The sequence below is a fragment of the Mastigoproctus giganteus genome, chromosome 4 (genome assembly GCF_048544385.1).
Source record: "Mastigoproctus giganteus isolate SK-2022 chromosome 4, ASM4854438v1, whole genome shotgun sequence".
NCBI lineage: Eukaryota > Metazoa > Arthropoda > Arachnida > Uropygi > Thelyphonidae > Mastigoproctus > Mastigoproctus giganteus.
In genome coordinates, this window is record NC_143578.1 from 98201515 (window position 1) to 98226454 (window position 24940).

Consider the following 24940-nt stretch of genomic DNA (forward strand, 5'->3'; position numbering starts at 1 on the left):
AATTTTATGGGAATCAGACGATTGAAGCAATATCCAGAAGTAGCTCCAACAGTTCTGGGAAGTTAATTTCGACAAAGACGAACCAAGAGCCGGAAGACCAACAATGAAAATGAAGAGTTCACTGACCAGCTCATTTGAAATGACAGATGCATAACTATTGGAGAGGATGAATATGTGAAATGGGAGTTTGGTTTTTTTGCTGATGCTGTAAAGGCTTACTTTCTTGCATCATTTGCTCCTGCTAGTACTAACAACCAGACAAGTGATGGATGATGCGAAAATGTCAGAGGGAAATGTTTTGATCATCAACAGATTGGGGTGCAGAAAAATCTGTTTTTAGTAAGTTCCTAAGCTGCTCACAGCAGATGAGGTTGCAAGGAAAAAGATCTGTGACCCGGAGAGGATTGGTCACATGTGATGAAACATGGCTCTTCCATTATGACCCACACACCAAATGACAATCCATGAAATGGGCACACCCAATGCCTCCCATAAACAAAAAGCCAAAACTTCCCAAACCATCAAATACAACCTTTTCAGCAAAACTTATAACCACCACCTTCTGGGATTAAAATAGCATCATTTTTATTGGAAAGTGGAACAACTATCGACAAAGAAAGGTGCTGCTTGTTCCTGGAAAAGCTTAATCGAACTCTGAAAACCAAGTGACCTGAACCGAACTGACAAGTCATGTTTCATCGGGGTAACACAAAGCCACACACAGAGCAGATAACACTGTATGCGATCGCCAGGCTGAGGTCGAGTATAATGCCTCACCCCCTGTATAGTCCTGCCTCGTCCCATCAGTTTTTTTTTTTTTTTGTGTGGACTGTTTACCTGCATGGCAAGGTGTCTGAGAGTGATATGGAACTCATTTCTGATATTAAACATTGTAAACGTCAGCCTAATTTTTACTAAAGTGCATACACTGCTCGGAAAGAACACTGGAGAAAATGCAGCAAATGTGGTGGATCTTACATTGAGTGATATTTTAAAAGTTGAAAGATTATTTTATGTATGTGAAGTATGGTTACAATATCTCAGATAATAAAGATCTCACAGCTTATAGTGCATTACTTACTGACAAGCCCTTGTATATTAATCAGAACTATGATGATAATATATGCAGTTGAGACAAGAAAAACAATGGCAAAAATAACACAAATGAAAACATGAAGGACAACGTTAAGAGATAATGCTAAAAGTAAAGAAATTAGAAACAACATAAAATACAATGGGAAAAAACATAGATAGGATGGAGAATGACAGGTGGATAAAACCTGTCATTCTCGGGACTTTAAACTCGGGACCCATAGGCAAATATAGCAGAGGAAAACCAAGAAGATGGAAGGATGACCTATCCTTAACCTGACAAGCAGAATGCTTAATGAGTAAAAATAAGAAGAATTATCAAGTCACTGTAGGTAATTAGGCAGGCTAAGGTACATTTTTTTGGCTAAGAATGCAAAGAAAAGTAGAAAAGAATTCTTTGTTTATGTTAATGCTAGAGGGAAAGAGACCAACCACATTGACCAACTAGATAATGAATTCTAGATAATGAATTGTTGAAGCTAAATGTAAATAAGACATCTGGGTATGATGGAATCTATCCAATTATATTAAAAGAAGCAAAAGAGGTAAGTGAATCTTCAGCCTTAATCATGAGGCACCCTTGAATTATAGAATATAATTCAAGATTGGAGAGTCATTGCAGATCTCCAATAACTCTCCTATTAAGTAACTACAAACCTGTAAGCTTGACTTCTGTTCCAGAGAAAATAGTCAGTGGTTAAAGAATTTATGCAGGATCATCTTTACACGAATACAGATATATGGCAGTTGTAACATGGATCTGTTAATGGGAAATCTTCTCTAACCAATCTGATTAGCTATGCTGATGCAGTAACAAAGGAACTTGGATGCTAAAAATAATTCTGACATCAGATACTTAGATTTCAGTGAAGCTTCTGGGGCTAAGGTAAAGAAAGCCTGCACAAGAAGCACGCAAAAGTTTGATGAAATTTACCGGTAAAAGTACTTTACTGTAACGGCATTTGTATTGTTGCTCGCTCCGTAAACAGACGGTGAGTGTTACTGGTCTGGAGTAGAAGTTGAATCCCACGGGAGCTTGAAACACTCCCGAAGTGGGGGTAACCTGATCTTTTTTCTTTAGAATCACTAATTGAATCACGAACAATCACATTGGAAGTTCTGGCGTTGTAAAAAATTTTCGTAACGTAGTTTTACAGGTAAACTTTTTTGACGTTTGCTGTGCTTCTAGTGTGGGCTTCCTTTGCCTTTTTTTTCTTAATAAACAATTTATCCACTAGTCCATCTTTTTTTTTTTTTTTTTTTTTTGATTTGGTAGTTGTTGGCGCATCGGCTTCTGTGGCCATATTGCACCTCCCAAGGTTTTTGCAGTACTTTGATCCAAGCCCGAGGCGGGTATCGAACCCGCGACCTTTGGGTTGCCGGGCAGGTACTTTACCCACTCGGCTAGCCCGGTCGGCACACTAGTCCATCAGTGATTCTAAAGAAAAAAGGTCAGGTTACCCCCTCCACTCCTGGAGGGTTTCAATTTCTACTCCTGACCGATAAAACCCACTGTATGTTTACGGAGCGATCAACAATACAAATGCTGTTATGGCAAAGTACTTTTACTGGTAAATTTTTTTGAACTTGCGCAGGCTTTCTTTACCTTCGCCGCTTTTGACACACTGTCCCACACGAGAAAGAGGGTGGTTATTAACAGGCACTACTCTTCTCAGACAAATATGAATAGTTGTCCCTCATGATTTAGTGATGGAAAGCTTCCTTACTGTTTTCAAGATTTATTAATGATGCTGATGAGAGGCATATCAAGTTTAATGCAGATCACACAAGTGTGATTAAAGAGAGGAATCAAAGCATATTACCATTACAAATCCCAGAGCCGCCTCCGTAGCCAGGTGGGAAGGAGCAGCAGTGCGTAGCACACTCCTTGATTAGACCAGGGTTCAAGCCCATCACCACCAAATACGGAGGATACGGAAAGGTCAGGGAATGACCACCGCATATCCCGGAGCAATATGGCCTTAGTTGCTAATGCTCCTAAAAACCAAATAACAAACTAACAAACAAATCCCAGAAAAATTAGGCCGATGGTCTGAGAAGTGGTAATTAAGGTTTAACATTGATAAAGGCACTGCAAATGGTTAGTGATAATCCTAGGATAACGTACCAACTGGATGTTACCATACTCGAGCAGTGAAGAAAAGAGACCTGGAGGTAACTGTACAGTCCACCACAAAGTTTTCTGAGCAGAGCAAACAGGCTGCTAGGTCAGTTCATGGGGAGTCTGTCAATGATATACAGGTTTTCCAATAGGGATGATGTGATTATCCTGTCGTGTTAAGCCATATCTTGTGTACTGCATAGAGGTGCGATGGCCTGCTTTTAAGAAGGATGTGGATTTGTTGGAAGAGGTGCAGAGAAGGGCAACAGGATTAACCAGGGACACAAAAGGGCACTCTTACCAAGCAAGAGTTCAGTTGTGCAAAATGAAATGCCTGAAAAGTAGGCACCCACAAGGAGACCTGATTAAAGTGTTTAAGCTTTAAATGGACTGAGTAAACTAAATGATAATTGCCTCCTTACTCTTTCTCAGACAACACATTTAAAGGGGTCAAATTTAAATTGAAAAAGGATGAAAATTTACCTTCACCAACTTCCATATAGAGTTGTGGCAGTTGCCAGTTTGAATAAACTTAAGAATTGATTACACAAACTATTAAGAGGCAATGGATAGACGTTGATAGGTTTTTATTTTTGCTGATACTGTATAAGCTTGCTTCATTTCCACTGGCACTAATCAGCACATTACAATTAATGTAATAGCTGCATTGACAAAGCAGAGGTAGTCCTTTAGGCATATAATTACATAAATGAGAAATTAAAAATAAATACTATGTTGTAGAGTCCAGTATTACATTGGGTTTCCATAGATTACTCATAAGCAGGTTAGAACTCTCATAATTTTGCTGTTTGCAGGTTGGATTGCTGTTCTGGTTTTTTAATAAATGTAATTTATCACAATAACTTCAAAAATTGAATACATTACCACATAAAATAACTATTTTATTACTTTTTTTCTAAGTAGCGTTAATAAAATTATCAGGTGTGTGTTGCGTTTTTAATTACATGCAATGCTACTCCACTATTGATATTTTTATAAATCATGACATAAGGTATGATTAATTTTCTAGATTGAAAGGTTTTTTTTTTTTTTTTTTTTATTATTATTATTCCATCCTCCTCTATCCCTTTCTATCTAAATATCTTTCACAAGAAAAAAGTAACAAAAATTAGATAATGTTTTATAATTTCTGAATAATTTTTGCTCTCCCTTGTTCTTGGTAAATGAGGAATTGCACCATTTTGAGTCTTCAAGTCCTCTTTTGTTAGTTTGTCTTTTTTTTTTTTTTTTTTAGAACCATTGTGGTTAAAAAAAAAAATAAAATAAAATAAAAAAAAAAGAAGGCAAACCCACTTCTTTTAAAATGCATCATAACTATTACACATATATAACAAGATATGTTGTTTTATGCATTGTGTGTATAATAACCATTTGTACCGTTGTCCACTCCTATTCACAAAAGTTCTGCTTTCAAATTCAACAACCACACCTGTCACAAATACAGGAAAGCAAAATTAATTTGCATTTGGTCGTTTGGTACCATACTCAATTTATATTACAGTCGAAACTCTTTATAGAGACGTTCTTTTTAACGTCCTACGAGGTTGGTCCCAGCCAATTTCTCATTAACCTAAAGCTGTTTTACATTCAGTATAACAACACCGAAAATAAAAGGATTTCGCTATGATGACCATAAATTTCTACCTCTTAATCTGAATATTTACTTTTTCATTACAATGTTCACATTTACAAATGATAGAATGCTTCAAATATATTGAAGTAATTGATGAGCTTGCAGCCTGACCATGAGAAATCACTTGTTAAGGTTTCCCATGCTTTTTTCTCGCAGTGTGGTAATGAAATGAACATCAGCTAGAAGTTAATTTCATTAGTTAGTGTATGTTTATTGGCATGGCTCCAAGAAAGCAGATAGTTTTGCCAATCACAGATAAAATTGGGATTTTTAAAACTGTAGATAATGGTGTGCATTCTAAGAATAACATTGCCAAACAGTTCGACATTTCTAAGAGTACTCTGTTCACTATTCTGAAAGATTGGAAAAAGATTGAAAGTTTAGAGAAATCTGCTGTGTCGATTCAAGCACAAAAGGCAAAGTATCCGGATATTGAAAAGGTACTTTTGGAATGGCTAATGATGATGCGTGCAAAAAACATTTCCATAGATGGTAGTCTTTTAAAATCTAAGGCTGAATCATTTGTGCATCAAATGGATATTGAAGAATTTAAAAGTTCAGATGAATGGTTCCAGAAATTTAAGGCTTGTCATGGTCTGTCTTTCAAAAAAGTGTGTGGTGAAAGTGCAGCCATGGACATTGACATTACAAAGGAATGGAAGGAAAATCATTTAAAAAGTGTTTTTCAGACATATGACCAAAATAACAGCATCAATGTTGCTGAACTGGACTTTTTTTTAAATTTCTACTAGATAAAACATATATTTAAAGGTGAGAAATCTAGTAGCAGAAAAATGGCCAAACAACAGATTACCATTCTCCCAGCAGCAAACATGTCTGGCACAGAGACGCTTCCTCTTCTAATCACTGGAAAAGTCCAGAAGCCTTGATGCTTCAAAGGTCTAAAGACATTACCGACTATGTATCCAGCAAACCAAAAGGCATGGATGACATCACATATCCATAAAGAATGGATCAGACACTTAGATCACAGGATGAGTGAGAAGAATAGAAAAATTTTGCCGTTTGTGGATAACAGCACCCCTCAATTATCAAGTAAACGACCTATGTACAATCACTGTCGAGTACCTACCACTAAATATGACGTCAATTCTTCAGCCACCTGGTCAAGATATAATCCAGTGTTTTAAGAAAATCTATTGAAGAATGCTATTAAACAATATTGTGCTATGCCTTGAAAGGCATATTCAATGCAAAATTCAATGCGAAATTGACATCCTGCCGGCAATGTATTTCAGCATGTGATAAATCTCATAAAAAAAGTGATTGCTAACTGCTTCAAACATGCTGGATTTACCACCTTGAATGATGCAATGTGTTTAGTTTCTCATGCTTCTTCCTCTATTAATTGTGAAGAACAGTCCGATAATAGGGAAGACATATTTGAGAATGTATGTCATCACCTAAACTTACAGAAAACAGAAGCTTCAAAAATTATGCAGAAGTGGATGTGGACATTGAATGTTTCAAGATATGCATGAATGAACAGGAATTCATTATAGAAGTAATTTGTAGTGATAAGATGCTCATCAAGAATCAGAACTTGTACATAAGTTTTTTCAAGAGCAGCCTAACTGCGAAAGTGAAATAACTACTATCTTTAACCTTCATAATTCTCTTTTAAAACATGCTTTGCCATTGAAAGGCATGTTTTGACAGATTATTTTAAAGTATGAAACAAGTCTCTTGATAGGTATGTAGCCTATGTAGTGAAATTTACAATTTAATTGTAACCTTATTGCACACACTCCACAATCAATGCAAAATTTACAATCATAATTTTCTTGTTTAATACTGTAGTACATATTATAAATAAGATTATACTATATTGTATCAGTAAAATTACATTAAATGTTCAAGCTTTTACTTGTTTTGTTGCTGATTTTATGAATGATTGATATAACATTCTTCTGACACAATGACTGCGTTTCTCATTCCCTGGGGCGGTCGTTATACACAGCCTGTATTACCCTTTGGGACTGTTGTTTCTCTTATGGTAACGCTGCATCCCATCTAGAGTAAATTATTTATCAATATCAACTACCAGATCACATTGCCATGTGGTGTAGTTTCCATAGTGTTCAGGAATGTTTATTCTTTATAATTCTGTTTTAGATAGACATTTTTAGTGTATTTAAATATTGTGGATTTCAGAATGGGGCAACATAACTCATCAATTGATATGCAATGGGTGGATGAATTTTGGAATATTTCTTAAAATTAGGATCATCATAAATATTTAATGGTGAATAAAATTTGGATTATTGAAACAATGCAGTTAAAATGGAAGTCGTAAAAACTAAAATTTTCAGATTTTTTTTTTTTTTTTTTTTTGACAAGAGTCTCGAATTTATATTTATAAAAGCAGGCCACTTTGTTATAACATGGATGTTTATAATAAGGCACGGCTAGTCACCCTAGTTATTTGCATAATTTTTCATGAAGCTTTTCAGTATAGCAGTTATAAATAACTGGTAGTGTACTCATCACAGTGATGGGCCAGGAGCACATATGTAGTTTTTCAAGAATATCCACCCTTATTTAGTAAGTTTTTAATGAATCACTTCAGCCCCAGTGCTATAAAATTCTTTCCAATGGTAGTGTTCAGTTTCAACTGTATTACAGCAGGTGGTTTCTTAAAAATCCAACAAGTAACTGACAATTATTGAACAAATGGAGACCAAAGTAGGGAATATGAAACTGTCTGTTATTGATCCAGAAGTCATTAAAGTCTCTGTCTTAATTAATTGCATCTGTATGGAATGCTAACCTTGTACAATAGTTTTAGGCAATGGACATTGAAGTGAAGGAGATTTTCTAGTCAATGGTTTCCCCCCTTTCTTTGAAATACTAACAGAAGGTTAATGGTAAAACAATTTAACATCCTTATTTCAGATGTAGCCACGCGCATAAAAGTTCAGGAGCCTATTTTAAGTCGGAGAAGAGTATAGCACAGTCTCTGCTGCTGTAATTTGCTTTTGTGCTAAAACCATATGGGATTTTAGCAATATATTTAAACTTGTAAAAAAATAATTGTAATAATGTCTGTGAACGAAGCAAAAAAGAAATTAAAGAATGGAGTATATAAATTTTTGCCAAAGCAAATGATAAATCAGCTGTTCGGAATGAATTCCGGCAAGTTACTGATGAAAATGAAGAATTAGTCAAAGATGTCATATCATGTAAGTTTTGTCTTCAAGTTTTTGTTTTTCAAAGCCATAATACTGGTATTTCAACTTTAAGAAAACATAACTGTTTTAATTCCTCAGCATCTAGTTTAAAAACTATTAGCATTAGTTGAGGCATATGATGCAAGAAAGCAAGCTTATACAACATCAGCCAAAAAAAAAAAAAACCCCTTCCCATTTCCCCCATCTGGTCACTCCAAATTTTTATCTAATTCAGCCTTAAATTTATTTAAGCTATCAACTTCCACAATACCAGATGAAAGTCTGTTCCGGCAATCAACTACCCACTGGTGAAAGGCAAACTTCCACACATCTATTCTACAACTGTCTTTCCTCAATTTGACTCTATGCCCCCTCAGATTCTTAATCTGAGTAAGCAGAAGTATCCCATCAAGCCTTATACACCTCAATCAGATCACCTCTCAGGTGCCTAGTGTCCAGATGCTGCAACTTGCAGAACTTAAGCCTCTCTTGGTAAGAGCACCCCTTTGTTCCTCTCACCAATCTTGTTGCACTCTGTACTCATTCTAGGCAGACTATATCCTTCCTAAAATGAAGCCTCCAGACCTGTACACAGTACTCAAGGTGTGGCCTGACCATTGCCTTACACAAAGGGATAATCACCTCTTGTCTCTGCTAGCAAAATTCCTATATATCCTTGACAAAACTCCACGACCTGCTCTAGCAGCCTATCTGTTGTGCTCAGAGAACTTATCTGACCGCACAATTACCCCAAGGTCTTTTTCATTCTCCACTTCCCTAAGTGTAGTACCGCACAGTTGGTATGTTTCTCTTGGGTTACTGCTACCCAGTACTGTTGTTGTGGTTATTTGATTTTTAGGAGCATTAGCAACTAAGGCCATATTACTCCGGGGGTATGCAGTGGTCATACCCTGACCTTTCCGCATCCTCCGTATTTGGTGGTCACGGGCTTGAACCTAGGTCTAATCAAGACGTGTGTACTACGCACTGCTGCTCCTGCCCACCTGGTTAAGGAGGCGCCTACCCAGTACTGCATATGCAGTACTTTGCATTTGTCAATGTTAAATTTCAGTTGCCACTTCTCAGCACATCTACCTAATTTTTCTAGATCCTGTTGCAGTAGCATACTGTATTTATGGTCATTAACAACCATGCCAACCTTTGTATCATTTTCAAACTTGGACATTAAGCCAGATATACCTTCACTGACATCATTAATAAATACAAAAAACAACAATGGGCCTAGCACCAAATCCTGAGGGACTCCACTAATAACATTAGTCCACGAAGAGCAGTGTCCATTTATTACCATTCTCTGCCATCTCCCACTCAACCATCCCTTTATCCATTGCAGCAACTTGCCCTTAATGCCATACCGCTCATTTGTATAGCAGTCTTCCATGTGCAACAGTATCAAAAGCTTTCCTGAAATTCAAGTATATGATATCAAAATTATTTTTTGCATCCAGTTCCTTTGTGACTACATTGTAGTATCCAATCAAATTGGTCAGACAAGACTTTCCGTTTACAAACCCATGCGGTGTCTGAATGGTTACTGCATCACTTCTTTAACCAGCAACTCCATTATTTTCCCCAGAACAGAAGTTAAACTAACAGGTCTATAATTATTTGTATCACCCTTTGAACCCCCTTTGTGAATTGGGGATACTAAGGATGCTCTCATAATTATGGCTATGGGTTTGCTTACTTCCTTCACTGTCTCCTCCAATATAACTGGATAGATTCCATCTGCCCCAGGTGCGTTTTTTATATTTAACTTCAACAATTTCTCCTCCACTTTGCTCTCCGTTATTACAAAATCATTTAGCTCCCTGTTGGAGTTTAGTAAACTTCTATCTGCCCCTTCCTTAGAATATTCCCCACGTGTGAATGTAGATGCAAAATACTCATTCAGTTTGTCAGCTATATGAGCAGGATCATCAACAGTCGAACCACCAAAATCAAGTGGACCAATATAAAGGACAAGTTTTCCAAAATACAAATTTTGGAAAACTTGTGGATACATTGAAAATGCCAAGAAAAGAAGAACAAGAAATAGCAACAAAAATGGCAGTGAAATATGTGCGTAAAGATATAAAACTCTTTCACTATATTGGTGAAGAATTTATAGAATTTGCACAGTGTCTCATTGATCTGGTTGTGTTGATACCAAAGCAATGTTACCAGATCTCCTACTACTGTATTGTATAATACCAAAACCTTGTATTGGAACTTCAAATTAAAATGTATTCCCAAATTCAAAGAAGTTTTATGTCAAATAGGAGAGGCAGTGACTTCGGATTTCTGGACAAGGTATTTTAGAAAAGATTGGATATTAATGTTTAATTTTACATTACATTAATGGAACTTGGTCTTTGGTAGAAAAGGTATTATGTACAACAAAATGGGATATTTTGTTATACATAAATAAACCACTAAAAAAAAAAATAATAAAAATAAAAAAGATCATAATATTAAGCCAGCAATAATTCAGTCTTCAGAAATATGAATTAGATCTTTCCCCTAACCTAAGTTTATGTAACTGATCATGGTGCAAATATGATATCATCAAAAAGTGTTAAACGTTTGAACTGTTCTGAAAAGTAACTGTTAAACACAATTTTGTATCATATGTTTGAATTTAAAAATGCAGAAAATATAATCAGAACTGGAAAACTCTTGTTAAGTATTTTAAACAATCAAATCTACAGAATTGTTTAAAAAAAAAAAAAAAAAAAACCTCTTAAGGCACTGGTTTAAACTAGATGGAACAACTTGTTCACAATGTTCAAATCTATTTACACACAGTAGGATGTAGAAATACTGCTGGACAGGTTGGAGGAGCATCATCTTGATGATTTGAAACCTTACTTAATAGAAAATTTTGAAGCAATCCTGGAACAATTTAAAAAAAGCTTCAGATGCATTGGAAGTGGCAAGTAAGCCAATGCTACATTTAACTACAGTTTTGTTTAGAAGTTTAGAAGACTAGAACAGCAACTTCAGCTTCTAGTTATGTATGGAGAAATTATTTCTGAGCTTAAAAGAATGTCTATCTATTCTGCAATAAAAATTTCTACTGCTTTTATTATATAAAATAGCTTTGTTTTTTTAATGAAAACTGAGAAGTTTAAAACTTTTGGATAATGAAGGATGTTTGTTATTTGGTTTTTAGGAGCATTAGCAACTAAGGCCATATTGCTCCGGGATATTCAGTGGTCATTCCCTGACCTTTCCGCATCCTCCGTATTTGGTGGTGACGGGCTCGAACCCCGGTCTAATCAAGAAGCGTGTGCTATGCACTGTTGCTCCTTCCCACCTGGCTACGGAGGCGCCGATAATGAAGGAGAAAGAATAGAGTAAAGAAGACTGGTAAGCAAACAAAAACAACTTAATACAAAACCAGAAGCCACAACTACATCATTGACACACAAGACTGAAAGGCCAGAATCAAAAGGTTCGCCAGAAAGAAAAGAAGGACAACAATTCATTTGATATGGAAGATTTAAGTGATGAAAATGTCAAACCTCCACCTGATGACCTTTCACTTCTAAAATAAAATTATTACTAATATAAAAAAAAATTAGTGAGACCCTTGCAGATCTCACTAAACTAAGGGACAATAATATTATTGTAATATTTTTTGTAAGAAGCATAACTGTATATTGTGAATAAACAATATTATATGAATAAAAATTATATTATAAACAAATATTGTAGTCAATAAACTCCTTTTTATTATTAATATTCCTTATATTATAAACAAATAATAGATGTTATAAATAAGAATTGCAGTTGATAAAGTACATATTTATTATAATTAAACAGTATGAGGGGTGGGCCACCGAGGTGAATGAAATTCAAAAGTGGGCCAGGAGCGAAAAAAGGTTGAGAACCACTAGATTAAATGATGAAAAAACAATTATGTATTTTTTCAAAATGGCTCGTTTCATTCTTGCCATTCCTGCCAGCAGTGCAGTCAGTGAAAGGACTCAATTGAACCTGGAAACAGTTGACGATGTCCCCCTTTCTGCACAGTAATTTAAAAAATAGTATACAGGCTGACCTCAATTAATGTGATTAATTCGTCCTGCAAGTGCATCACGCAAAATGGAAATGGGTTAATTGAATATAATAATCAACAGGAAAAATTATAATTGGTCCGTGACCTTCAGAGGAATGTCCATAAAGAATTTTAAAAATACCTTTTAAATAACTTTTTAACTTTATGCCATGTAAAAGATAATGAAAATACACAATGAAGAAATTATTTGTTACGGAAATATTTGAACAGTGTTGGCTTTCTTTTTTTCATCAGTCAATTTCCGATAGCCAACAACAATCTTCACTAGGCCCTGGCAAAATAAATATCACAGAGAAAAACCTCAAATTTTTTTTGCTTGAGGTTCTCTGCGATATGCAGATATTTCGTATCCTATATTCGGTATTTCATATGCGATACGAAATGTTGCATATTTTGATATGCAGAGAACCTCAAACCTTTTGTTTGAGGTTCTCTGCTTTATGAAAGATTTCATCAAGTTCTTTTACCGTTATTTTCTTTGCGATAACATTTTTATCTGGCTCATTTTGCATTTTAAAAAGACCACATTAACTGGAAATTTGCATAGTGTAAAACGAAAAGTGGTATAATTTTGTAAAATAGCTGTAACTGAAAAATGTGTTAATCGAACTTGCATTATGCAAGTTCGATTAACTTGGCTGTATAAGATACATTTTTTTCTATTTTTTTTGTAAGTTTTTGTGTATTATATACAATAAAAAAAAAAAAAAAATCAGTATTGTTGATCCAGTGATTTATTGCATTATTACTGATATATAAAAAATATTTAAGAAAATTTTCTTAATATCTCAATTTTTTTTTTTTTTTTTTTTTTTGGTTTCTGGCTTGTGAGTCAGGTTCAAGTGCAGTTCTAGTTACTATGGGTGTGGATCTAACACAGTGGATCTGCACAGGATTGTACTACATTGGTCTTAAGAATTTAAGACCAATGAATTTATATAATTTATACAATGAAAATTTGTCATTAAATAAGCAACTTGTTGTCACTGGCCTGTATTTGCCAATTTCACATTGTACAGGGCTGTGGGTCATACTTTACTAATAATTTTACATTAATATTATTCTAAAATTTACAAATACTGACCTCTCCATGAAGGGATTTCAAGGCTCGAGTCACTATATATTTGAAGAATTTATCATCCATATTTACGAATGGGTTAAGACCATCGCCAAAATCTCTGTAATTGAAATTATAAGTTATAAATATTAGCATTAGCAAAGGCAGAAGTGCAAGAAAGCAAGCTTATATAGTAAGAGCCATAAAAAAAAAGAAAACACACATACACACACTTCTCATTTCACCCATTCACTTGCTCCAAATGTTTGTCTAATTCTGCCTTGAATCTATTTAAGCTATCAACTTCTACAATAGATAGAGGTTTGTTCCAGCAATCAACCACCCACTGGCTTAAGGCAAACTTTCACACATCTATCCCACACAACTGTCTTTCCTCAATTTATGCCCTCAGGCGATTATTTGAGCAAGAGGAAGAATTCCATCAGCATTGAGCATGCTCAAACCATTCAAGGCTTTATACACCTCAATCAGATCACCTTGCAGGTGCCTAGTCTCCAGACACTGTAATTTGCAAAACTTAAGCCTTTCTTCGTAAGAGCAACCCTTTGTTCCATTCACTATTCTTGTTGCCCTTCTCTGTACTCTTTCCAACAGCTCTACATTCTTCTTAAAATGAAGCCTCCAAACCTGTATACAGTACTCAATATGCATTGCATTTGATTTTTATTTCTTAAATTAATTGAATGTTTTCTTTTTTCTGTTATTAATAGAAGTGAAAAGTAAATACAGTGAAACTTCTCCTAACGGACACCTCTCGTTAATGGACATCTCTCTACAACGGACATTTTCAAATTCCCCAACTCACCTCTATTGGTTTTAACGTGTTTGCAGCTTCTGTCTAGCGGACATTCTCTGTAACGGACGCGGACAGGCAATCTGCACTGTTTCGTTTAGATTAGCACTTAATTTGATCTCCCCATAACGGACAGCGGGCGAGCTTACGGCCCTTTTCTAGGAACTTTTCTTCCACGTATTGCCTCAATCGTGTGTTTATTTTCTATTTCTGATTCTCTGAATTTTATCAAGGTTTACGTCACGGTTCTAAACCCTTTTTCAAGAATTTTAAGGCACGTGTAAAGCTTCTGATGAATTCGGTGTGTGCAGGGGGGGGGGGGATATGGTCGGCCTTTCGTCTTTTCAGTTTCAGTTTTGTTCAGTGTCGTGTGAAGTGCACAATGTCTTCTCGTAAACATTTAACTTTAAAAGATAAAGTCGAACTCATTAATGCGTATGATCGGCAAAAAAATAGTGTTCGCACTCTCGCTGCAAAATTCAAAATCGGGAAGACGCAGGTAAGCGACATCCTAAAGAAAAAAAATGAACTGCTCAAACAATTTTGGCAACATGGAAATGATCAGGTTCAAAAATAATTCCCGAAAACTGTTGGACTTCAAATTGACAATGTTACGTATGAGTGGTTTTGTCGCGCATGTGCTAAAAAAATTCCCATTAATGGGCCTATTATTAGGGAAAAGGCTTTGGAGGTTGCGAAATCTATGGGAGTAAATGAGTTCAAAGCTTCTGTGGAATGGCTAGACAAGTTCAAAACTCGGCATAAAATTTCTTGGAAAACCGTAAGTGGTGAAGGTGGATCTGTTGATACTGGGGTTGTAACAGAGTGGACCGTCAAATTGGAAGATTTATGTTGTGATTTTGAAGCTAAGGATATTTACAACTGTGACGAAACAGGGTTGTATTTTAAAGTTCTTCCTGAAAAAAACAATGAGTCTAAAAAACGAAAAGTGCCAGGGCGGAAAAATTTCTAAGGAACGCTTGACTGTACTATTGTGTACAAATATGCTGGGAGACTTTGAACAACCTCTTGTTATAGGAAAACCACAAAATCCTCGTTGTTTCAAGGGCATAAAGTTGAATCTTGAATGTTGATTGGAAGTCTAATAAAAAGCGTGGATGACACGAGATATCATGAGCGAATGGATAAGTCACTTTAACCAAAACATGATTCGTCAAAACAGAAAAATTATTTTCATGGATAATGCTGCATCTCACCCGCACATTGAATTGTCCAACATTCAAATCGTTTTTCTGCCACCAAATACATCTGCAGAGTGTCAGCCCTTGGATCAAGGTATAATAAAAAATTTTAAACTTCACTACAGAAAGCATGTTTTAAGACATCTCATTGCAAACATGAACGATGTAACATGTGCGAGTTACCTTGCAAAGAAACTCAGCATCGTAGATGCGATTCAGTGGATTTCCTCTTCAGTAAACGCAATTAGAAAACAAACTATCGTGAACTGTTTTGTAAAGTCTGGCTTCTCAAATGCAAAAATTGAAGTTGCGAACAGCAATGTGGAGCACCAAGAAGAACAAGAACTTCAACATCTATTGATAATGTACGATACTTCCGCTACAAGTGACCCTGGCTACAAAGATATAGACTCGAACCTCACTACAGAAGATGGTGCTCTCAACGACATTATCATCGATATTTTTCAAGAAGTTCCTCATGAGGATGAAGAAATGGAAGGAGGTCATTATGTCGAAGAACATATTAATGACGAACCACCGATGAAAATAGAAGAAGCGCTCATACAAATCAATCATTTAAAAATGTTTTTCGCCGCTGAAGTATCTTACTGAAGGACTTTCGATGGTTTCTTCACTCCAAACAAATGTTGAAAACAAAATTATCAGCCGGAAGAAGGTGCAGAAGAAAATAAGTGATTACTGCATGTATTTTTCATAAGATAAAGTCATAATATGCATATCACAATTGTATGTATATTATTTACAAAAATATTGTGCAAAATCTGTATATAATTTAATTTAATTTTACATTAAACGTTTAACGATTTTTCTTTATCTCTTGTGTATGTAATTGTATATTATTTACAAAAATATTGTTCAAAATCTGTATATATTTTAATTTAATTTTACATTAAACGTTTAATGATTTTTTTTTCTTTCTTTTTTTTTTCTTTCTCCCTCAGACTTCTTGTTAGCGGACACTTCTCTCTAACGGACACATTTTCGTTCCCCATGGCTGTCCGTTAAAGGGAAGTTTCACTGTAACTAAATTATCTTAACAATTAATTACTAGTTGATTAACTAATAATATCCAAAATAACTGTTTTCACGTTGCCCAATATTTTGCAATCAGAACATGCGAAATGAAACACCTATTTCACACTGTGATTTTATAAATTAAATAAATAGCAATATGTATCTCGGATCAGATCATATTATGCTCCCAACACTTTCATCATGTACTTATTTCCTTCTGGATTTGAATTTAGTAAACTGAAAAAAAAAAAAAAAAAGCAATACTTTTGTATTTGAACTGGAAACGTCTTTTTCTGTGCATCTACCCATTCATTCCTATAATCAGTACACAGAAACAAACATAACAGCCATTGCTCTCCTACAATATATGGTTAGCTTATGTGATATATAATTTCCATTAACCAACTTGAACAAAATTTGAGACTATTTGACAACTCTTTCTAAAGCTAAATCTAAAATTTAATGAAAAATTTTCCGGTGTTTCAGCTACAATATACAGTATACAATTAATAAATTATATATACAGTATAAAGGCCACCGTAGCCGAGTGGTCAGTAGCGGGAGTGCAGTAGCACATGCTCTTTGAGTAGACCGGGGTTCAAGCCCCTGACTGCTGAATACGGCCGATCTGCCAACCCGCACTGGACCAGCGTGGCAGATTATGGTCCATTTCCCTCAGCATGAATTGTTGAGGAGGCTTCCATCCTGCAGTGGGTTGATAATGGCTGCACTTTACCTTTTTTTTTTTTTTTTTTTTTATATACAGTATACATTTAATAAATTATATATACAGTATACATTTAATAATAATAATTATTATTATTTTAATGTATTAACCAAATCGGAATGTGTGTATTGTGTCTGTGGTCACAGTCCAATTTGCATATAGTTGGGCTGGAACCCGCCCCCCACCTGAGATCAGCTAACTACAGATGCCTCAATTGAAGAGGACTTTATAAATTCCCCCAGTTGTTGACAGGATTCAAATCAAGACCTCCAAATTGGTGACAATTGGTGAAACCAGTATACTTTCATGGAGAGCTCTATGTGATAATGTATGAACAAAAAAAAAAAAAAAAAAAAAAAAAGAAAAAAAAAAAAGAAAAAAAAAAAGAAATACTTGACAGATTTCTATTTGTCTGATTTTAATGAAATTTGGAATGATTCAAAAAATCTTTCTAAAAGAGCTAAATATGAAATTTCATAAAAATGAAATAATTTGTAATAAGGTAATGTAGTAATGATCTAAGTAACTTCTCCAGTGCTTCAGCTACAATATATGGTATATTGAATAGCTGAATAGCTTATGTGATATGTGAGGGGGGCAAAATAATAATTATGTATATATTTGTAGTTTTAATGATTAAGATTACTCGACAAATTTTTCTAAAAAATCCAAATATAAAATTTCACAAAAATCTCGAATGGGAGTTAAGTTAATTACAAGCAGGTGAACAGACAGAAGGACATAGCAAAGACAAAAGGTGCTTATGCAAATATCTAGGAATGCACCTAAAAACTGATAACAAATTTTTTTTCCATAATATTAAAAAGACATTAAAATTTGTTTATACTTTGCAAATGAGAATGCACCTTACATAGAGAATGCTTTAAAAATTTCCTTTTCTAATCCACATTCCTCAAAACCATGAGGCAAAAAGAAGTTTCTAATGAGACAAGGTATAGTAAGGCACACTTTTTCCCCCCGTTTTGTTTTAAATGAGGCATGAAATTTGCTATTTAGATTTTATAGTATGACTAAGAATGTCTTGTTAATTACATTTTGAATTCCAACAAAAATTAACTGAATGCAATCTTATAACGACATAAAAACTCATCTCAATTCTAACCTTTGATTTCTCATTCTGAACCTTTTGAAAGTAAGCTAATGAGTTAAAATGACAGAAAAAGGTGTTAGGTGAGAAGTGGCTATTGGTAATAATTTCAAAATGAGGCTATAGAATAAAAAGTTAGAGAAGCAGTTGATTAATTTCAACCTCTGAATAAATAATTGTTTAAGCTGCTGTTATACACACTATCCCAACCAAATGATCAGAATTGTAAACCAGTTTATAAAGGCTGTTTCATCCTCAAATTTTAACAGGGGGTATCAAAAAGTTCATATCCTGACTTAGATAAAACATCAGTAGGAAGATGATGGTTTTCATATAAGTTGTGTACATATTCAATAACTAACATGTGAAATTTCATTCCTGTAGGTCAGTGGTTTTCAACGGGGGTGCCGCAACAACATTCCAGGGGTGCCATGTACTTTAGGTTTAAGTTACTTAAACTTATTCTTTTTTAATCTATATGTTTATTTCATTTTAAAAAGGTGTACAGTATCTTTTATTTTTGTGATGATCTATAATTGATGTTTACTTAGTACCTCTATATGAAGAATAAAATTATTATATACTGTATATATATAATTTGTATTATAAAATGTAATTTTTATAATTATATTATTGTAATAACTATCATATAACATATATTTTTTAATATTACACATGCACAGAGAGAGAGAGACAGAGAGAATCGGATCTAACAGACAGAAAATTGAGTAGATTGAGTAGGGGTGCCGCAAAATAAAATAAATTACTTAGAGGTGCCATTATTAAAAAAAGGTTGAAAACCACTGCTGTAGGTGATCATACACCAGAGGTGGAGCCAGGAATCCGAGGAAGGATGCTATGGTTGACAAAGTGGAGTATCGAGCAGTGATCAAGTTCCTGCATTTGAAGGGCAAGAAAGCTCAAGAAATTGACGAAGAAATGAAAGTTATGTATGGGCAGAATTGTCCATCCTATGACACTGTAAAAAAGTGGAAATGGGAGTTCTAGTGCAGTCGTACAAGTGTCTTTGACAAGCCAAGAGTATGAAGGCCATCAACATCCACAGACAGTGAGATGGTTGCAAAGGTTGGGCAGCTGGTGCTGAGTGATAGACGTGTAACAATTCATTTCATTGCAGATGCAGTGGCAATTAGTTATGAGTCTGCCAACAGCATTTTACATGACCATCTGCACATGTCTAAGGTCTCCACACAATGGGTTCCAAGATTGCTGATGCCTTTGCAGAAACAATGTCGATTTTTTTTTTTTTTTTAAATGAAAACTCCAGACACGAGAGGTATTAGAACACATAGTTCTTAGTACCATGCATGGGTTGGAGGCTGAGAAGACTAAAGAAGATATTTGCAGACATTAGACGTGAACTTCTGAAGACTAATTTTCATGAAATTATATGAAGGAAGGTTTGTTCCAGAAAACAGCAGTGGAATCAATAAACAAGGAAGATGAAAAGTTGGTTCTGTGAGTTTGAAGTTGGACAGTAAATGGATGTTGGTGGCACATGTTTGGACTGTTTTGAAAGAGAGAGCGGGAATTATAGAAGCCAATTCAGAAGAACAGTGCCCATAGAAGTATCTGTAGAAAAGGCATGCAGCAGAAACGTCTATGAGATAGAGATTGGATATACTTTGTTAGATATGAGTCATTAATTAACCCAACTGCACTCTTCTGAATGGAATCTAGAAGCCTGAGAGAGGTTTTGGGGGCACCCCCCCCCCCAGATGTGGGAAGAGCATTTCATGGTAAGGTGGATTTGTGATTTGCACAGCGTGAACAGCTGTTTGGAAGAAAAGTAAAGGTGAGAGCGAAAGAGAAAACCACATTTTTTTGGTGCAGAGGAAGCAATATTTGTAATGCGCTTATGCCAAGGGAGATTAGAAGTCAGATTAATCCCCCAAAGAGATATATCAACTTGCCAGGAAATCGGAGTGTCACCAAAGATAAGCATAGGAGCAGAAGAATCCTTTTTGTGAGATATGACAAGACTGAGTTTTAAAGGGATTGAAATCACTAAGTTGTCATTGCCCCACTGGAGAATTTTTTTTTTTTTTTTATGAAAACCCCAAACACAAGAGGTATTAGAACCTATAGTACTTAGTACCATGCTTAGGTTGGAGGTTAAGAAGATGAGAGAAGATATTTGTTGACATTAGATTTGAACTTCTGTAGACTATAATTTTCAGGAAATACATATGAAGGAAGGTTGTTCCAGAAAATGGCAATTGAATGAATAAATAAATAAAAATAAATTTTCTGTTTATACTCCGGGACGACCAAACAGTCAGAGGAGTTCACAAGATAGACAGAATACAAGAAACAGCACCGTATTCAGTAGTCACGGGCTTGAACCCCGGTCACTCAAGGCACGTGTACTTATGCACCCGCGCGCCTAACCACTAGGCTACGGCGGCCTAAATGAGGAAGATGAAAAGTTGGTTCTGTGAGTTGGAAGTTGGACGGTAAATGGATGTTGGCGGCACGTTTTCGGACTGTTTTGAAAGAGAGAGCAGGAATTATAGAAGACAATTCAGAAGAACAGTGCCCATGGAAGTATCTGTAGAAAGGGCATGCAGCAAAAACAGTTTGTCTATGAGACCAAGTGGAGAGACTCTGTTAGAGAGGTGTCATTAATTAACCTAACTGCCCTCTTCTAAGGTAATCTAGAAGCCTGAGAGAGGTTTTGGGGGCACTGCCCAGATGTGGGAACAATATTCCATGGCAGGACAGATTTGCAATTTGTACAAAGTGAACAGCTGTTTAGGGCAAGAAGCAACTTTTTTACTCTTAGCCTGTTCAAAATCTAGTTTGGACTGATTAATAACTGCTTTACAATTGTTGTGAGCTTTGGTGTAGGCAGAAAATGAAACTGAAGAATTGGAAACAAGCCAATTACAATACAACATTCTTTTCCTCAACGGCCTTAGCACATTTATTGGAAAACCAAGGTTGAGATTGTTGTTATTTGGCTTTTAAGAGCATTAGCAACTAAGGCCGTATTGCTCCGGGGATATGCAGTGGTCATTCGCTGACCTTTCCGCATCCTCCGTATTTGGTGGTCACGGGCTCGAACCCCGGTTTAATCAATTTATAATAGTCCGACCAAGGAAAAGAAATCTCGTAGGTCATTCCATTTTGCATTCTTGTAATGCTAAACAACACGAGGTTGGGAATAGTAACGAGATAAAGTCTCCATTGGAGAAGAGACAATCACCAAGTTGTAATCTGAGGTGCCTAAAGGACCACTCACTTCGACCATGTACTTAGGTTTGTTTGTGAGAAAAAGATCAAGAGTGTTGGCTGTGTGGTTAGAACTGTCCAGTATTCTTGTAGGTAAATGAATAATCTGTGCAATATCATTGGTAATTGCAAAAGCCTCAGCATCTCGACCAGCTGGGTCAGTGTGACTAGAAAACGGAAGCCAGCTGGAGTTGTGAACATTAAAATCACCAAGGAAAATTACCTCACTGTTAGGAAAGTTTGACTGGAGAAAGTCAATTTGCAAAGAGAGGAAGTCAAAGAGCTCGAAGTGATTAGTGGAGTCGGGAGAAGGTAGAGACAACAGATAAATTTGACACAATTTGGTGGAGAGATTTTAAGCCAGAGAAGATCGAAAAGAGATTCCAAATTACCGTCTCTGACAGGGAATATCGGAACAGACATGTGCACAAGTACACCTTTGAGGTGAAAGGAATCACATAGTGAATAATTTGGGCAACTGAGATGAGCAGTGGTTGAATCAACCGATAACTGAAATTCTGTCAGAAAAAGTACATGGGGTTTGGCAGACTGCAAGTGAAAAAGGACATTGTTGAGATTAGAATTGAGACCACGTATATGTTTTAGAAATGAACTAGGAAGTGTTAGCATTAGCATTAGTAGAGGCATTTGATGCAAGAAAGCAAACTTATGCAGCATCAGCCAAAAAAAAATAAATAAATAATAATAATAATAAATAAATAAATAAAAAATAACCACTTCCACTTCACCCCTCTGTTCGTTCGAAATACCTGTCCAGCTGAGCCTTAAACTTATTTAGGCTATCAACTTCCACGACAAGGGATGGAAGTCTATTCCACCAACCAACCACCCGTTGGCTAAAGGCAAATTTCCAAACATCTGTCTTTTCTCAATTTGAATTTATGCCCTCTCAGGTGATTATTCTGAGCAAGAGGAAGAATCCCATCAGCATTGAGCATGCTCAAACCATTCAAGGCTTTATACACCTCTATCAGATCACCTCGCTGGTGCCTAGTCCCTAGACACTGTAATTTGCAAAACTTAAGCCTTTCTTCGTAAGAGCACCCCTTTGTTCCATTCACTAATCTTGTTGCCCTTCTCTGTACTCCCTCTGTACTTGCATTTGATGCAAGAAAGCAAACTTATGCAGCATCAGCCAAAAAAAAATAAATAAATAATAATAATAATAAATAAATAAATAAAAAATAACCACTTCCACTTCACCCCTCTGTTCGTTCGAAATACCTGTCCAGCTGAGCCTTAAACTTATTTAGGCTATCAACTTCCACGACAAGGGATGGAAGTCTATTCCACCAACCAACCACCCGTTGGCTAAAGGCAAATTTCCAAACATCTGTCTTTTCTCAATTTGAATTTATGCCCTCTCAGGTGATTATTCTGAGCAAGAGGAAGAATCCCATCAGCATTGAGCATGCTCAAACCATTCAAGGCTTTATACACCTCTATCAGATCACCTCGCTGGTGCCTAGTCCCTAGACACTGTAATTTGCAAAACTTAAGCCTTTCTTCGTAAGAGCACCCCTTTGTTCCATTCACTAATCTTGTTGCCCTTCTCTGTACTCGTTCCAGCATCTCTACATCCTTCTTGAAATGAGGCCTCCAGACCTGTATACAGTACTCTAGGTGTGGCCTGACCATTGCCTTATACAAGGGAATAATCACCTCCTTATCCCTGCTAGAAAAATTCCTATATATCATCGACAATACTCCATGAGCTACTTTTGCAGCCCATCTGCACTGTCCAGAAAACTTCATATCTGCCTGCACAACCACCCCCAGGTCCCTTTCATTCTCTACCACTGTCAGTGTAGTACCACAGAGTTGATACGTTGCTCTGGGGTTGTTGTTTCCCATATGTAGTACTTTACATTTGTCAATGTTAAACTTCATTTTCCACCTCTCAGCCCATCTGCTCAACCTTTCCAGATCCTGTTGCAGTAGCATAGTGTCAGTAGTGTCCTTGACAACCCTGCCAACCTTCGTATCGTCTGCAAACTTGGACATTAAGCTTGATATACCATCATCAATATCATTTATAAATACAGAAAACTCCTTTAATAGACCCAATACTGAACCCTAAGGGACTCCACTAATAACATTAGTCCACGATGAGCAGTGTCCATTGATTACCACTCTCTGTCTTCTCCCCCTCAACCACCCCTTTATCCATAGCAGAAATTTGCCTCCAATGCCACACTGCTCTAATTTGTGCAGCAATCTTCCATGTGCAACAGTATCAAAAGCCTTTCTAAGATCCAAGCATATAATATCAAAGTCCAGTTCTTTTGTGACAGCATTAAAATTTCCAATCAAATTGGTCAGGCATGACTTCCCCTTAACAAAACCATGCTGTGTCTGAGCTATAACTGAAGTATTGTCTAGATCAGTGTTTCTCAAAGGGTGTGCCGCGTCACATTAGTGTGCCGCGAAATTTAGAAATTTCTTCTTCTACGACTACGTAGGTGTGCCGCGAAATTTTTCTTCTTTGGAAAATGTGCCACGAGAGTAAAAAGATTGAGAAACACTGGTCTAGATGATCCTGCAGTGCTTCTTTAACCAGTGCCTCCATTAATTTTCCAGGAACAGAAGTTAAACTAACAGGTCTATAATTACTTGTGTTGCCCTTTGATCCTCCTTTGTGAATTGGGGTCACATTTGCACATCTCCAGTCCATGGGTACTTCCCCTGAGTTCAAGGAAGCTCTCATAATTATGGCTAAGGGTTTGCTTACTTCCTTTGCTGCCTCCTTTAATATAACTGGATAGATCCCATCCACCCCAGGTGCCTTTCTTGTATTTATCTTCAACAATTTCTCCTCCACTTTACTCTCAGTTATTACAAGATTCTCTAGCTTACTGCCAGAGTTGAATACACCTCTGGCATTCCCCTCACTGAATAACTCCTCATGTGTGAATGTTGATGCAAAATATTTATTCAGTTTGTTAGCTACCTGAGCAGGATCATCAACAGTTGACCCATCGATATGGGAGGTTTAGATTTTTTCGCAGATGAGCTTACTCTATTAGTTCGATATTTCACGGTGTATTCAATAGTAAGAAAAAGTGGGGGACATGCTGTATGAAGTAATGAATTTTTTGGATATGGCATACACATGGTAAGAATATACCCAGATCCTTGACATAATGTGGCCTTGCATACACACTAATCGAACTCCCTCCAATCACTATCTGGCAGAGTAGAGGTAGCAAGATTATACACTCCTTTAAAAACGTTTGTACTGTATTACTCTTTTCTATTCTTTCTTTCCTTTTTTTTTAAAAATATTTTCCTCGGATGATTAAGGTCCTATAGTACAAGGCACCATGCACCAGGAGCAATAATGGTACAATGTATTCTGCTAGGACGATGCACTGATATAATACTCTAAAATAGGGCTGTACAGCTTCTTTGATGTGGTGGGCCATATATAATGCAAAGCACAGATTGATAGGCAGGACCTTCCCCTCCACTTTGATGGGGAGAAGGTAGTGCAGACAAAATTTTACTTATTACTGCAATTTATTTATTATTAATAAAACCAAATAAATTACTGTACATTTATTTTTTAACAATAACTA

The 24940-nt window shown here is 36.1% G+C and overlaps 1 protein-coding gene across 2 annotated transcripts in view; it reads right to left on the bottom strand.

The window, feature by feature from the left end:
* Window positions 1–24940, bottom strand: part of Rpp14a (Ribonuclease P/MRP subunit p14 a) — a 68837-nt gene that overhangs the window by 37667 nt on the left and 6230 nt on the right. For both annotated transcript variants that reach the window (XM_090371692.1, XM_090371693.1), the window contains exon 2: window positions 13228–13321. In XM_090371692.1, coding sequence (XP_090227818.1) covers window positions 13228–13321 — 94 coding nt within the window. The remainder of the gene's footprint in view (window positions 1–13227; window positions 13322–24940) is intronic.